This window comes from Drosophila biarmipes, chromosome 2R, assembly GCF_025231255.1.
Source record: "Drosophila biarmipes strain raj3 chromosome 2R, RU_DBia_V1.1, whole genome shotgun sequence".
Classification (NCBI taxonomy): Eukaryota; Metazoa; Arthropoda; class Insecta; order Diptera; family Drosophilidae; genus Drosophila; species Drosophila biarmipes.
In genome coordinates, this window is record NC_066615.1 from 13944579 (window position 1) to 13957213 (window position 12635).

Genomic DNA, 12635 nt, shown 5'->3' on the forward strand with positions numbered 1-12635 from the left:
AGTTTTGGCGCATGACGCTTTTGCCGTATGCTGCGCCGAAGCTTTTCCGCATTCCTAGTGTTGGAAAACTAGTTGCGGAAAAGCTTGCAGCATAAGCTTTCAAATGCCGCTCTTTTTGAAAGTGGAAATTTAGGAAAATGCGCTCTATACACGAAAATAAAGCACTGTTTGAGCTCCTGAATCAATAACACTTTTTAAGATTTCTTTTATTAAAAAAAAAATATATTTTATAGTGTTGAAAAACTAAATAATTTGAAATCACCTCTTTTCAGTTAATGTTTTCCACTTTATTGTGAACGCTTGGGAATACAAGTAAATTTGTTTGTAGATTGCATTTTAGGGCAGCTTACACATTTAAATATTAGTTAATTAAGAAATGAATTTTTCATGAATAAATACATAAATACACACGAACGTAGGAGTACACGAAAAATTATGATAGACACTGAAATGAATATGGATACAACGTAATCTGTTCTCTTCTGCTTCTTTTCTCTCTCTATCTCTAGATTCGAGTCGCTTAGGATCCCTTATTTTTAGGCATAGTCGCGTGCTCCCTCCAATTTGCGCATCTGTAAGTTATGGGAGTATAATAGTACAAAATTAGTTAGGTAAATCAAACAGGGATGCAAACCGATCGAAATTGTGGGCGGGTTCGGTTGAAAGGATTGAAGAGTATCTAAACCAAGGTTTCAGTTCGCAAAAGTGGTTTGGATAAGCTTGGAAGGCGGGTTGCAAAAGCTTTAGTAAACGAATATCTGCTGCTAAAGCGATAAAAATACATACATTTAAATAGTAGTACACATAAATGAGATAAAAGATAGTGTATCGGGTGGCGGTTCGGTTTGCATCCCTGAATTGCAAGATGCTCGGGGTATTTACAATGCAGGTGTGTGTGAAGTGAGTGAGTGTGAGTGTGACAAGTGGGTGTGGAATGAGTGTGGGTGTGATCACTGATCAGTAGAAGGACTCCTCGCTCCAGGCGCTTATCAACCTGACTCTCACCTCGCGTTCATCGGCGTGCGTTCGGTACTTCTCGGAGGCCTCGTTCACCTTGGGGGCGGGCTTCGCCTCCAGCACCTGGGTGTACAGCAGGGCGGCGGCCACGCCCCCCAGCACAGGTCCCACCCAGTACACCCAATGCGACGTCCAGTTGTCGGTGGCAAAGGCAGTGCCCACCGTACGGGCGGGATTCATGCTGGCCCCGGTGTACCGGATGGTGCCCAAGTGGCCCAGAGTCACCGCCATTCCGATGGCCAGGGGCGCCGTGTAGCGGGAGTCGGGCTTGTGGGGATCGCAGGCCCCAAACACCACGAGAACCAGCAGGAGTCCCAGGAAGAACTCGATTCCCACGCCCTGCAGTTCCGTGATATTTTGGGCAAGAGAGGTGTGGCCCAAGCCATTATAGTAGTCGCGATCGATGAGGATCTGGGGGTGTAAAATAGGTTATTAGCCCAACATTATTTCATTACTGGTACTTTTAATCTCTAATTATTTTTAGATATTCTTTAAGTCTTCCGTTTTCCCGAGATCCTTATTTCCAGAAATCATTGTATCATATGTGACTTTACGCAAGAAGAAATAAATAAAATGGAAAGTACACAGATTCATGTGTTTGAGTACTTCAAAACAATAAACACTCATGCCGTAAAGATTAATTCGTACACTCATTGAAGGAAAGCCATTGTCAAAGTACAAGTCACTTTTAAAACCACAACCGGATGTGGGACAATCAAAAACTGTAAGACAGCACTGCCCCACTTCGCTGTTTTTCCAGTAAGCGAGATTATCCCCAAGGCCCCAAGAACCTAGCGTCTTAAAAAATGCTGCTTTCAGATATCAAGAAAAATGTGATAAGGTAAAAGTTATGATAACAAAGTTTTGCGAAATTCCTACATTTTATCAAGAACTTAGGTATTTTTAAAGAAATCTAAGTAAATATTTATATAATTAAAATAAAATTTTCCTTAAAAAAACAAATTTGTATAATCTAATCTAAAATCAAAATGTAAAATATCACTAAATTAAGTCCAATAATACGTAGTCGAAGCCCCGCAGCTAGAACTAGAACCCCCTATGTTAGTTTTAGTTTTAAAATTAATTTAAAATTAAATAAGTAAATTTATATAATTTCGTATTTCTCACCTTAACAGCTGCGGTTCCAGCGATGGCACCCAGGCACTGGAAAACCACGTAGAAGATGGCCCTGATCAAGCTGATTCGTCCTGCAACCAGCATGCCAGCGGTAACAGCTGGATTCACATGGCCACCACTCAGGTGACCCACAATCTGAAAGGAAATACAACGAATTTAGCAGAAATTATATTAAAATTTAAGGATTATCCCACCGTGATGGCCATGAAGATGGCCAGGCCAAAAGCCAGGGCCTTGAAGGTGCCATCCTCGATTTGAGTGCATGCACCGCAGGCAAAGAAATTGAGGATCAGATTGCCCAGGAATTCTCCAATCAGGGCCTGCCACAATCGCAGCTCCTTGGACTTGAGCTGGGATAAATGAATTATTTTTAATAATTTGTTTATAAAGAGTCCAAAGGTAAGGTTACATTTAAAAAATATTAAATAAATTATTCATATTTGGGTACTATTTTCAACTCACCTCATTGAGACCCAGTGAGTACTCGAACTTTCCCATCTTTTTCTTTGCTTTCCAACTAACACTGACGAACTAAAAAACAGAAGAAAAGTCAGTGGGCTGTGTCCGGCAGTTAATGCAAAAAGCAATCCGAATTGCAAATGGAAATGTGCTTGAAAATGGATGTGGACAATTGCGGGTGTTTAACCACTCATTTAAGGTGCGATATTGTTTTGGCCTCTGGTGACAGTTTAGATATCTGCATTTCCGCTTCAGTTGTCTTGGAGCATAATTAATTGACACTTTTGTCTGGTCTTCAATTAAAATAGTCACAGTTTTTATTTCTGCTTGGGTATTAGCATAGTATAACAACATTTAAGTAAGCAAGCAAAATATAGGTAACCCCCAAATGTGTTCAAACTCCATTCCCATTTATTTATTTAATATCCAGCTGGATTGGAATGTTTATGTGCTTTACCGAATCCATTGTCGTAGTGTCAAAAATGGATAATTAAGGTGTTTTTAGACACCAACCCCCCTAACCCAGCAAAACCCATCTTATCGGCCATCGCAGCTGCATGTGAGAGTATATCAGAGCAAACAGAATGTATAATATTTAATTGGCAACGAGTCATAAAAGTGCGGTAAATATTTGAGCTCGACACCGTCAGAAGTGAACAGAGCTGGAGAATCAGCCGTTGAGAGTGTTTAACCGGGGGTTAAAGGGGTCTACGGAGGTTAACCAGCGGCGGGGGGATTAGGCCTGTTTTTTTATAGAGTGGAGTCAGTGGAAACTGTTTGTTCTGCTGTTCTTTTTTGGCGCAATGCGGTCACGAACAGGCCCAAAATGGGATAAGACTCGTTGACCATGCCCCCACACCAAGCCTCAAGAGCTTTACAAATATATTCAGATAAATATATATATATAACATACAGCATATTCCATTTGTAATTTGTCTATGCCATCAATCAACGGCCGTTCAATGTTAATTTCCATTTTCTATGCTCAGAACACATTCAAGTTGTTCATCACTCTCGGAATTTATTTTTCTAATGCAATCTTAATGAACTTCGTGTTTCATTTGCGTCATCTATAGCCCCCCGTATCGATATCAGGCAATAGAGCACTTGAGTCTGATATGGAGACGCGGGTTCTATTCTTTGATTGCGCTGCAGAGGAGTGTGCTGGATGAGCAGATAGTAATTGAATTGACTTAAGGTTGGGCCTGCGGATGAGTGGAATACCTTGTAATGGAGCAGATACCATCCCACACAGGCACTGCCATTGACTGAAATGCCGCGAAAAATGGGTAAACACCGGGGACTTTAAATATTTGTCATCGCCTGTTAATCATCCGATGTGAAAACGGATTCAGCAATTTGATCATGTAATTATAATCTTAATTGGATTTTTATTTAATTGGCCAGCTACTATCTGGCATTCCATAGTTAAGACTCACAGGTGCCGACACTCTTTTTCGAGGCTAATTGAAATCCCTATCGCCGAACTAAAAGGTGTAGAACAACAATGTTCGGGGGAAGTGAAGTGAAAAATCCAAACAATTAATCGGCTCTGATTAAAGTTTGCTTTGCGATTATTTTGTGCAGCTATTTATGGACGGTAGGCTGGCTTATAATTGGAAACCCAATACCCGATCCCACTTTTTCCCATTGTGGAATTTTCAACAGCGCGCTAATAACCAAAGTGGCAGCGTATAAGTGTGTCCGTGCCAATTCGCATAATATCCGAACAATAAAGTAAAAGTTTGCTCAACAAATTAGCACAAACGGCGAGAAAAAAGCACACAAAATTCACACATATTTTCGCACACCCAACGAAGTAGAATGCATTTCAACGCATTTCGAGCTGATTTTCGTCATTCGAGGCATTTTTGAGGCTTTCGAAACGTGTATTAACGGCGGGTTCATGAACTTGAACTCAAACCGAATTGAACCGAAAGGCTGCCAAAAATGTGTTCCAATAAAATTTAATTATATGCAAATAATGAAGAGTGTGGCTGAGAAAAGTCACAGCACACAAAGACATTCGTCATTAATTAAAAACATCCAGATAGGAAGAGTATAAATCTCGTTGAGGGGTCCGATGAGGTAATTTCTCAGGATTTGGTTTTGTTTTTGAGGTTTTTCTTTATGGACTTTAACAGCAAGTACATAAATTATGCGACTATTTTTGAAGTGAGGTTGAATCTACTGCCGTTTTGAGTAGCGTTTATTGGCGTCAAAGTTATTACTCTAATGGGATGTATTATAAATAGTTGGAAGCAGTTGGCGTTTTGAAAATATTGCAGTCGCATGATCTTTGCGTGTTCAAATACTGTATTGTATACCTAGAAAGTCTATCTCAAGACGAGGTTTTAAATATTAAAAACCCTATACTTCCTGGTAATATCTCCCTGTAGTTATTTTTATTTCTAACAGTTGAAGTACCATCTAGCCCAGCCCCAATTGCGTAGGTCTGCTGATGACACTTGCCGATTTAGACGTTTGCAATTGTTTGCCGCAACTTTGTCACTTAAAAAGCCATAAAACTTACTTAAGCTTTAAATTTGTATGCCACACCGAACGTGGGAGGAGCAGTGGTGATAAAGGGGGGAAAGTACAGCAGCAACTGCAGAGATACTGCCCAAAACTCCCACACGTGCTCGGGGGGCACAGTGAAGCCCGGCTAGCGGCAAAGGGGCCACTCCAATTACCAAATCAGGGACCAGAAAATTGCTGCGGTCAACCCATCAATCACAGGTGTCAGATATGAAGCGGACTGAATGCCCCCAAGCTCCGTAAGTCCCATTACCATATCATCGGATCATGGCATTGCCGTGCCTAATTAACCAAACAATACGAAAACATATAGAAATCTTAAAAGCTTACACAGATCGCACGACCGCACCATTTCACGCAACGATGGTTTCAAAATGAAAAGCACAATGAAATGATCCAATGTTCTGGGTAAATTTTAAAATATATTTTGGCAAGATTCTTATTCTATAGCCGCGGCTTTTAATTACTCAGAATCGCGCCAGCGAACAAAAGTAAAATCTCTACATAAATTGTTATATTTTTACGATTGACATATGCGAGGCATTCTCGCCAATTTGTTTATCTCGTTTTTATAAGAGAGGTCCCACGAAAAAAACAGATCAAAGTAGAGTTGACAAAATATGAAGAGGGGGTAGAATGCAAAAAATGCAAAACGGTATTACTAGATTAGTTGCAGTCCACAGGGAAAAATTAAAAAATGTTCAGAGATAGTGGGAACTAATTTGTTTCATGAAATTTCATTTAATTTTTAAAGAAAGATATAAGGAAGCAACAGTTTATTTTAAGAAACAAATGTTATAGCAAAATCAAAATGTAAGAAAAGCCGTGTGAAGGTTAGTTTAATAATAAAAATATAATACTTTAAAAAGAAAAACATTTTAGAAATAAACATATTGTAATTTATTTTCCTTTAAAGACCACAAACTTTTTTCTTCAATTAAAATTAAATCAATTAAAAATGGAATTTTGTATACTAAAATATTAATTTCGGAATAGAAACAGCCTTTTAATTTTTACTAAAATATGTCCGTCAAACATTTTTGAAATTCTTTTTAATTATGATCACTTTCAATTAGAAGTTTACCTTGCTTCGCTATTAGCTCACTTTTGCACCTTTGCACCTGCTTACGAACTTGGCTCTGCGGCAACAACAACTAACACCTAAACATGCACTTAACAAATATTTAACAAATATTTAACTTAGTTTGGCAGGAATATGAGTTCCTCGAGCGATCCGCGCACTTTGACTCGACGACAAAAACTGCGCGACCGCTTTTGGTAGCAAAAACCAAAGCCCCAAAGTCCCGAAGCCCAAAGACGAAAACGCAGAGAGCTCGGTGTAAAAAGTAATCAGAGCAAGAGCGATTCTCCGGAGAATCGAAGAGAAGAATTCTAGAATATTTACGAGAGCGCGGGCGCAACGATTAAAACGGACGATTTAAATGTGCGATTATCTTGAAATTAATAAGTGACAAAAAACTCACCACACTCAACACAAAAACCCACCACACTTGTTGCTGATCAGCCGAGACACAACCCCTACATTATACTATCTGAAATCTGAAAGCCATTGGAGCTCATTTATGAATTGCAAATAGTTATTTAATGGGGTAATATTTATCCCACCCATCATCAACGTCAGACAGTGACGCTTGCAGAAAAGTTTCCATCGTTTCTCGGTTTTTCGGCTGGCCCTCTTATCACCCAAATGGGCCCAGAAATCATGTCTTTCGCAAACAATTTCTTTAATTAATTTAGTGTATGTATGCCGACCGGGAACACTGAACTTTTCCATCAAATATTGACGTAAAATCGAATTCACTTTATCTTTATGGCTGTTCTCTTTATTTGTATTTGCCTTTCAAATTAAGAACTGCAGGAAATGCAGTTCAGAAATCCAAGCACACTTTTATGAGGCGGCCATAAATTTATTTAAGCTGGGTGTAAGGTATAGTGTAAAATGTAGAGATACGATTTTATGGATCGTGTTTGTTGGTTAATCTTTATAAGATCAGATTAGTTTACAATCTAGTGAAATATGTTGATAATAATGAAGCTTGGCCAAGTTTACAATAGTTAGATTGTGTTTACGACTCCTTTAAAAAAATATTTAAAGCAAATGATGGATGCTAATTTGGATCTGTGTTTACAAGAAATTGTTTTGGAACTTTTATTATATAATATTAATAAATTATTTCAGAACTCATAGAAACATTTTTTGATCAGGACCTCTTTGGAAGATAAAGTCGATTTTGGTGAAGTGCAAAAATCAAAGCAAAGTACCTAGATTAGGGCTAAACTTTTTTATAGGATTTTATAGAACTCTGGAAATTTCATACCTTATCTATACAATAAAGGGGAATACCTTACATTTCTGACTGGGTAACAAGTGTGTCTTACGATAAAAACTCAACAAAAAAAGTGATTCATTTGCATAATGAAGACTTTTATAGATTGCCCTTCTATAAATCATTCAGAATGACTTCCCTAAAACTATGACATGCCAATCCCAGAAACTACTTGCTTTAGATAAGGATCTTTTCTAATTTACATAGGTGCAAACAGAATACCGCGACGTTGGAGCAAAAAGGAAATCCAGACCACATTTCACTTGAATGGAAATGAATGAGCCAGCCGACTCCTCCTGACACTTGACTCTTGGCTTCTGACACCTGGCCAACGCCCACTTTTCAGCCGGCACACAATGGTGTCCGATGACCTTGGCCCGACTTTGCGCCCATTTGCATATGGCCGTAATCCTGTGGAAGGGCTGGGCTTTTTGCTTATTTTTGCTGCTCTGCTGGCGAGGAGCCTCACTGTGAAATATGGAAAAGCAAAGTAATTGTGTCCTGACTGGCAAAATAATAAATTAGAATTGTCCGGTCATAGTGCCCCCAAGTGGGAAGCCATTAATTAAATCAGACATAGCTGGAATTTAAAGCTGGCAGTCGCGAAGTGACGTGATCTGGGAAATGGGTTCTTCGCAGGGCGATAATTACCATATGCAAATGCGTTTTATTTCAGATATTTATTTACAGAATTCCTAATGTTACAAGAAAGCTTCTTTTCTCAGGGCCTGAAATTCTTATCAGTAATAATTCAAAACACTTGTCCTTTGCTATTTTACGTCACGTTTAAGTTCTTCACTGATAAATCACGCTTGTATTATCGGATTAGCCACTTCCGCGCTATAAAAAAGTTGCTGATTTGCCAGAACTCGATTAAAATTAGCTGGGGAACAATTAGGTTTGCTCAACGCCATGCGACTTTCAAGTCAGGTTCCGTTTTTTAGACTTTTAGCGGAAGCTCACCGAATTCTCAAAGACAAAGAGCACATTCCGTTTCGTTCCGTAGTATACCTTTCTACTTCAAGTGATCTTTGATTACCGCAAAAAACCCGAAACTTCTGCCATGCCTTATCAGCATCGGAAATAAGCAAATTTTCATCAATTGCCATTTTTACGAGCCCATTACCGTTCTCCATCTTAATGGGCTCTCGATATATAACACGTACGCCATAAGTCAACAGAGGCCGTGCCTAGCTTCACCGCAAAAAATACAATAATATAAAAATGGAAAACAAAGCAAATCGCTAAGCTGGGACGAGAAAAAGTCTGTTCTTCATGTATTTTTATATAAAACACAAGCCAGTGCGAGAACAAAAGCCGAAGAAGTTGGGTAAACACAAATGGCAAAAAGCGTACAAGTACAACCGAGTGCTTGTGTCAATCAATATTGGAGTGCTGCGAACTTCTAAGCCCGGCCAGATGGGCAAGAGAAGTAGTGCCTGTTATTTTTATGGTTAATTACCTGCAATTTTTGGCCCGGCACGCGCTTCAACATCGCTCATACGCAGCGTGTACCGGCCACAGGAAGTGGGTATACGCCTCGTGTGCCAGAATTAACCTTAACATTTGGCTGGGGGAGAATGTGAGCTGTAGATCTGTGATCCATGACCAGAATTCGGCTGCGATGCCCGCATAAGATTCGCTTCTACGAAAGCTCTTGCAAATATTTCCCACGGCGCATGCGTGAAGACAACTCGAAGACAACAACAACCCGGGCTTAGTCATGGCTGCAAAAATATGATGGAGTCTCGAGATGGGGACGTGGATGTGGTTGGAGAGGCAAGGCAAGGCGACAAGCGACTGAAAATGTGCAAAACAAATAGCTCAACAACAATTCAAAATTTGGAATTGGACTTGGACGAGGCTTGCCAAAAAACAATACCGAGAACCGCAAGACCAGACACAATAAAACCAAACGCCAACAGCCCCAAGCGGCGGCCTTATTGAAACATTATGTGTGAGATACGTGTACAGTGGATATTGGTTAAAGCAAATATACCATTTATAGGGCTACTATAACAACGCATACTGTGAGTAAATGACTCGATCTAGCACTACATCATTTTGCATGAAACGAAGGATCCTGAAAACTATATTTTTAGAATATTAGAAAAGAAATAAAAATGTTTTTAAAAAAATTAGTAAATATTAAATAAAGTAATAAATAGATGAAAAATATAAAAGGCTGGTTTCATAGTAGGGGCTTCAAAAACAGAAAAGCTAGAGTGTTTATAGATCATAAAAGTATATATTTTAACAGAATATCGTTGATTAATGTTGTATAACAAGAATTAAACTATATTAGTAATAAAAGTGGATGTGTTACGAGAGTATCTTTAATTAATGTTGGTAAAAGAGAAAGAAAGAGTATTTATAAATGTGAGTTGAAAACAACAAAAAGAAAGAAAATAAAATATCAAAGAAAAAACACTACAAATAGAAAATAAATTAAATAAATATATATATTTATATATTATTTATAAAGTTGAGTTTTTATGGGCTTTCGAAACTGAAAAGTTTTCATGGTTAAAGATCACTTGGCAGAAACTCCTTGAGTCCGCTTGTATCGTAGACCTTTCCTTCACTGTACTTAATATATTGTATCATACATCAAAACTAGAAGAAGCTGAGTAAGCCATAAACAGAGCGCCGGCTGAATTTGCATAGACCATAGTCGCCGACTTGGGCACTCACGCATCTCGAGACTCACACTTTTACAGCGACCACTAACCAAGATTGATGGAGTGTCAAGCGCCGGAGATAGAGCATCTCTTGGAGTGGGGAAAAAGCTCGTGTGGAGGGGGTGGGCTGCGACATTGACCTTTATTCGATTTTTGGCTGCTGCGCGGCCAAATCAATCACTTGCGAAAAACAAACCGGCACACGCTCCCACCTTTTGCCACCTGATTGAACCAATTTCGGGGCTTTTAATTTTTTACCGACTCATTGGCGCCCATTGTGCGCCCGAAATTCATTTCAACTCGTTTATTAGCCGCCCCCATAGCGTACAAAATATTAGTGATTCGCTTCGAGATTATTATCGTTTCTCTCTGTGTGCGCTTACGCATTTACGTATTTAGCTTGGTTTCCTTTTTAATTTTTAATTTTAGTTTTAATTTTCTCTTCTTTTTCAGTCCTTCTGGCGATCGCCCCTCAGTTCCAGTTACAATTGCAGTGTTTCAATGTCACTGGAGTCCGCTTACGGTTGTTGTTGTTAGCGTATCTCGCATTGTTTTCGTAGCATCCCAATGTCCAAGTGCAGAGAAAACAGATAATTGCAGAAAACCAAATTAAATTCAAATTGGTTTCGGTAATTGCAACTTCCATTTTATATAGTTTTTGCATGGGTTTTATTCAAATTTTATCCGGTTCATTTGGGGAAAACCGTTTGGGTAGTAAAATACATTTTCCCGTTTAACGTTTTGCACTTTCACTTGAATGGGATTCTTGACCTTACCTAATGGCACATAATACCAATATTATTGTCGATTTATAAGGGTCCTAAATATCATCAAACAACATTTAATAGTTACACACATTATTAAAAGTTTTGCTGAGAATTATTGTATCTTACTGCTCAAAGCTACAGTTAAATGTTTCTATATTTCCCATTTAGTACTTGGCATATGTATACTTTATCGTTCTGATTGATTTATTTGACTAATTATAGAACGCCCCTACTCATTTAAAAAATCAAGTTTTAAGAACTTTAATAAGGGTACATTTTGAATTACTACTGTCCCTATCTACTTTACAAATATATCACACACAATCTTAATCACTAATTAGTATTTAATGTGATTCTAATTTGATGACTTAAACCATCAATATGTAGTTGTACCGAACAAATTATAGTTTAATAGGTTTTATTTTTTGAGGAAGCTTATGGGAGTCACCACACTTTGTTGAATAGAAACCCAGATGAAAAGGAGGCGGGAGCCCAAGATCTATTGGTAATTCGACAAGCACAGACCATCTAAAAAATGGCGATTATTATCTCGCCCATTTAGCCAGAGTTCGTGCCATTTTAATGGTTAACTGGCATTAAATATAATTACTCATTAAAGCAACAAAGTCGGCAAATCTCCACTTCGGTTCCCTTCCCCCAGCGAAGACATAAATAAAACCGTCTGAAGTTTGGCTCTTGTTTTCGTAATGGGCTGAGACGCTTCCACAAACAAAACGTAGGCTCCTCGCGAATGTCTCCTTTTATTTTGGGTTGTCACTTGTTTTGTCAATAACTCGCAACTGTTGCTCTGGCCGAAGACAAAAATAGTTTCCCGACGACAAGGTAAAAGCCCTATTCATAAGCGAAACCCGGCAATCAATAGGGCAAATTAAAGCTGTGGAAAGTTGTTTAAAGTGAAACTGATAAGGGCCCAACCGTCCATAGCCCATTAGCCGAGTTAAAAGTGGAAAAGCAGCCGTTAAAACCAAATGAAAAATGTTCCGCCAACGAGGTGGGTGGGCAACTAGGCATTTTTGGCGAGGGTGCTGAGTTAAGCCATTTGTGGATTACCAGAAGTCAAAACTCTGCTGGGATGATAAGATCTGAGCCATGCGATAGGTAAGTCTGAGGCTCTGCATGACCAGCGCAATTAGATTAATCAAAAATGTTTATTGCTTCTTGAGTGCTATGAGCCGCACACGTTCTTATATCAAGTGCCCAAAATGGCGGGCTGATAGCTATTAGGCTGCGTGCAAAAGCCGAAAATGACTTTGAACTTTCCCCTTGGTCAATAACAATTAGATTAAAAATTTGGCACATCTTCGAGATAATTGAAATTTATGGTTTTTTAATTGCTACCATATTAGCAATATGGTATTAAAGTAACTTAAGTGTAAGATCACCTAAGTAACATACAACAACTGTGCTGCTTACTATGCTTACTTATCTATATAATAAAATATTTCCTTACTACTTATCTTATCTCCTTTTTTGGGAGATTGTAACTCTTGAGGTATTTTATCGGTTAAATTCAAATTTAATTCACTTAGAGCGATTTCATGCCAATTGGCTTTGGAATTGCTTTAAGGGAGATATCATGACTATATCAAAGTATGAAAATGCACAACCATTATCCATTTGAAATTAATAAAAGCATTACAAATTCGGATTACAAAATTAGTTGCACA

The 12635-nt window shown here is 38.6% G+C and overlaps 1 protein-coding gene across 3 annotated transcripts; it reads right to left on the reverse strand.

Moving 5' to 3' along the window:
- Nucleotides 1-265: 265 nt before the first annotated feature.
- LOC108030436 (aquaporin AQPAn.G) lies at nt 266-6427 on the reverse strand. Of its 3 annotated transcripts, none has more exons than XR_001768509.3 (6): nt 6236-6427; nt 2617-2685; nt 2349-2504; nt 2146-2289; nt 883-1428; nt 266-572 (listed from the first exon to the last, which is right to left on the reverse strand). XR_001768509.3 is itself a non-coding variant. In XM_017103325.3 (6 exons), the coding sequence occupies exons 2-6, from the start codon at nt 2650-2652 to the stop codon at nt 537-539; spliced, it is 795 nt and encodes a 264-aa protein (XP_016958814.1). In that variant the 5' UTR covers nt 2653-2685; nt 6236-6427; the 3' UTR covers nt 266-536. The 3 variants fall into 3 exon arrangements, 1 of the variants encoding a protein (XP_016958814.1); XR_006367674.2 differs by lacking the exon at nt 6236-6427 and adding an exon at nt 5482-5607; XM_017103325.3 differs by having other exon boundaries at nt 1006-1428.
- Nucleotides 6428-12635: the final 6208 nt, after the last annotated feature.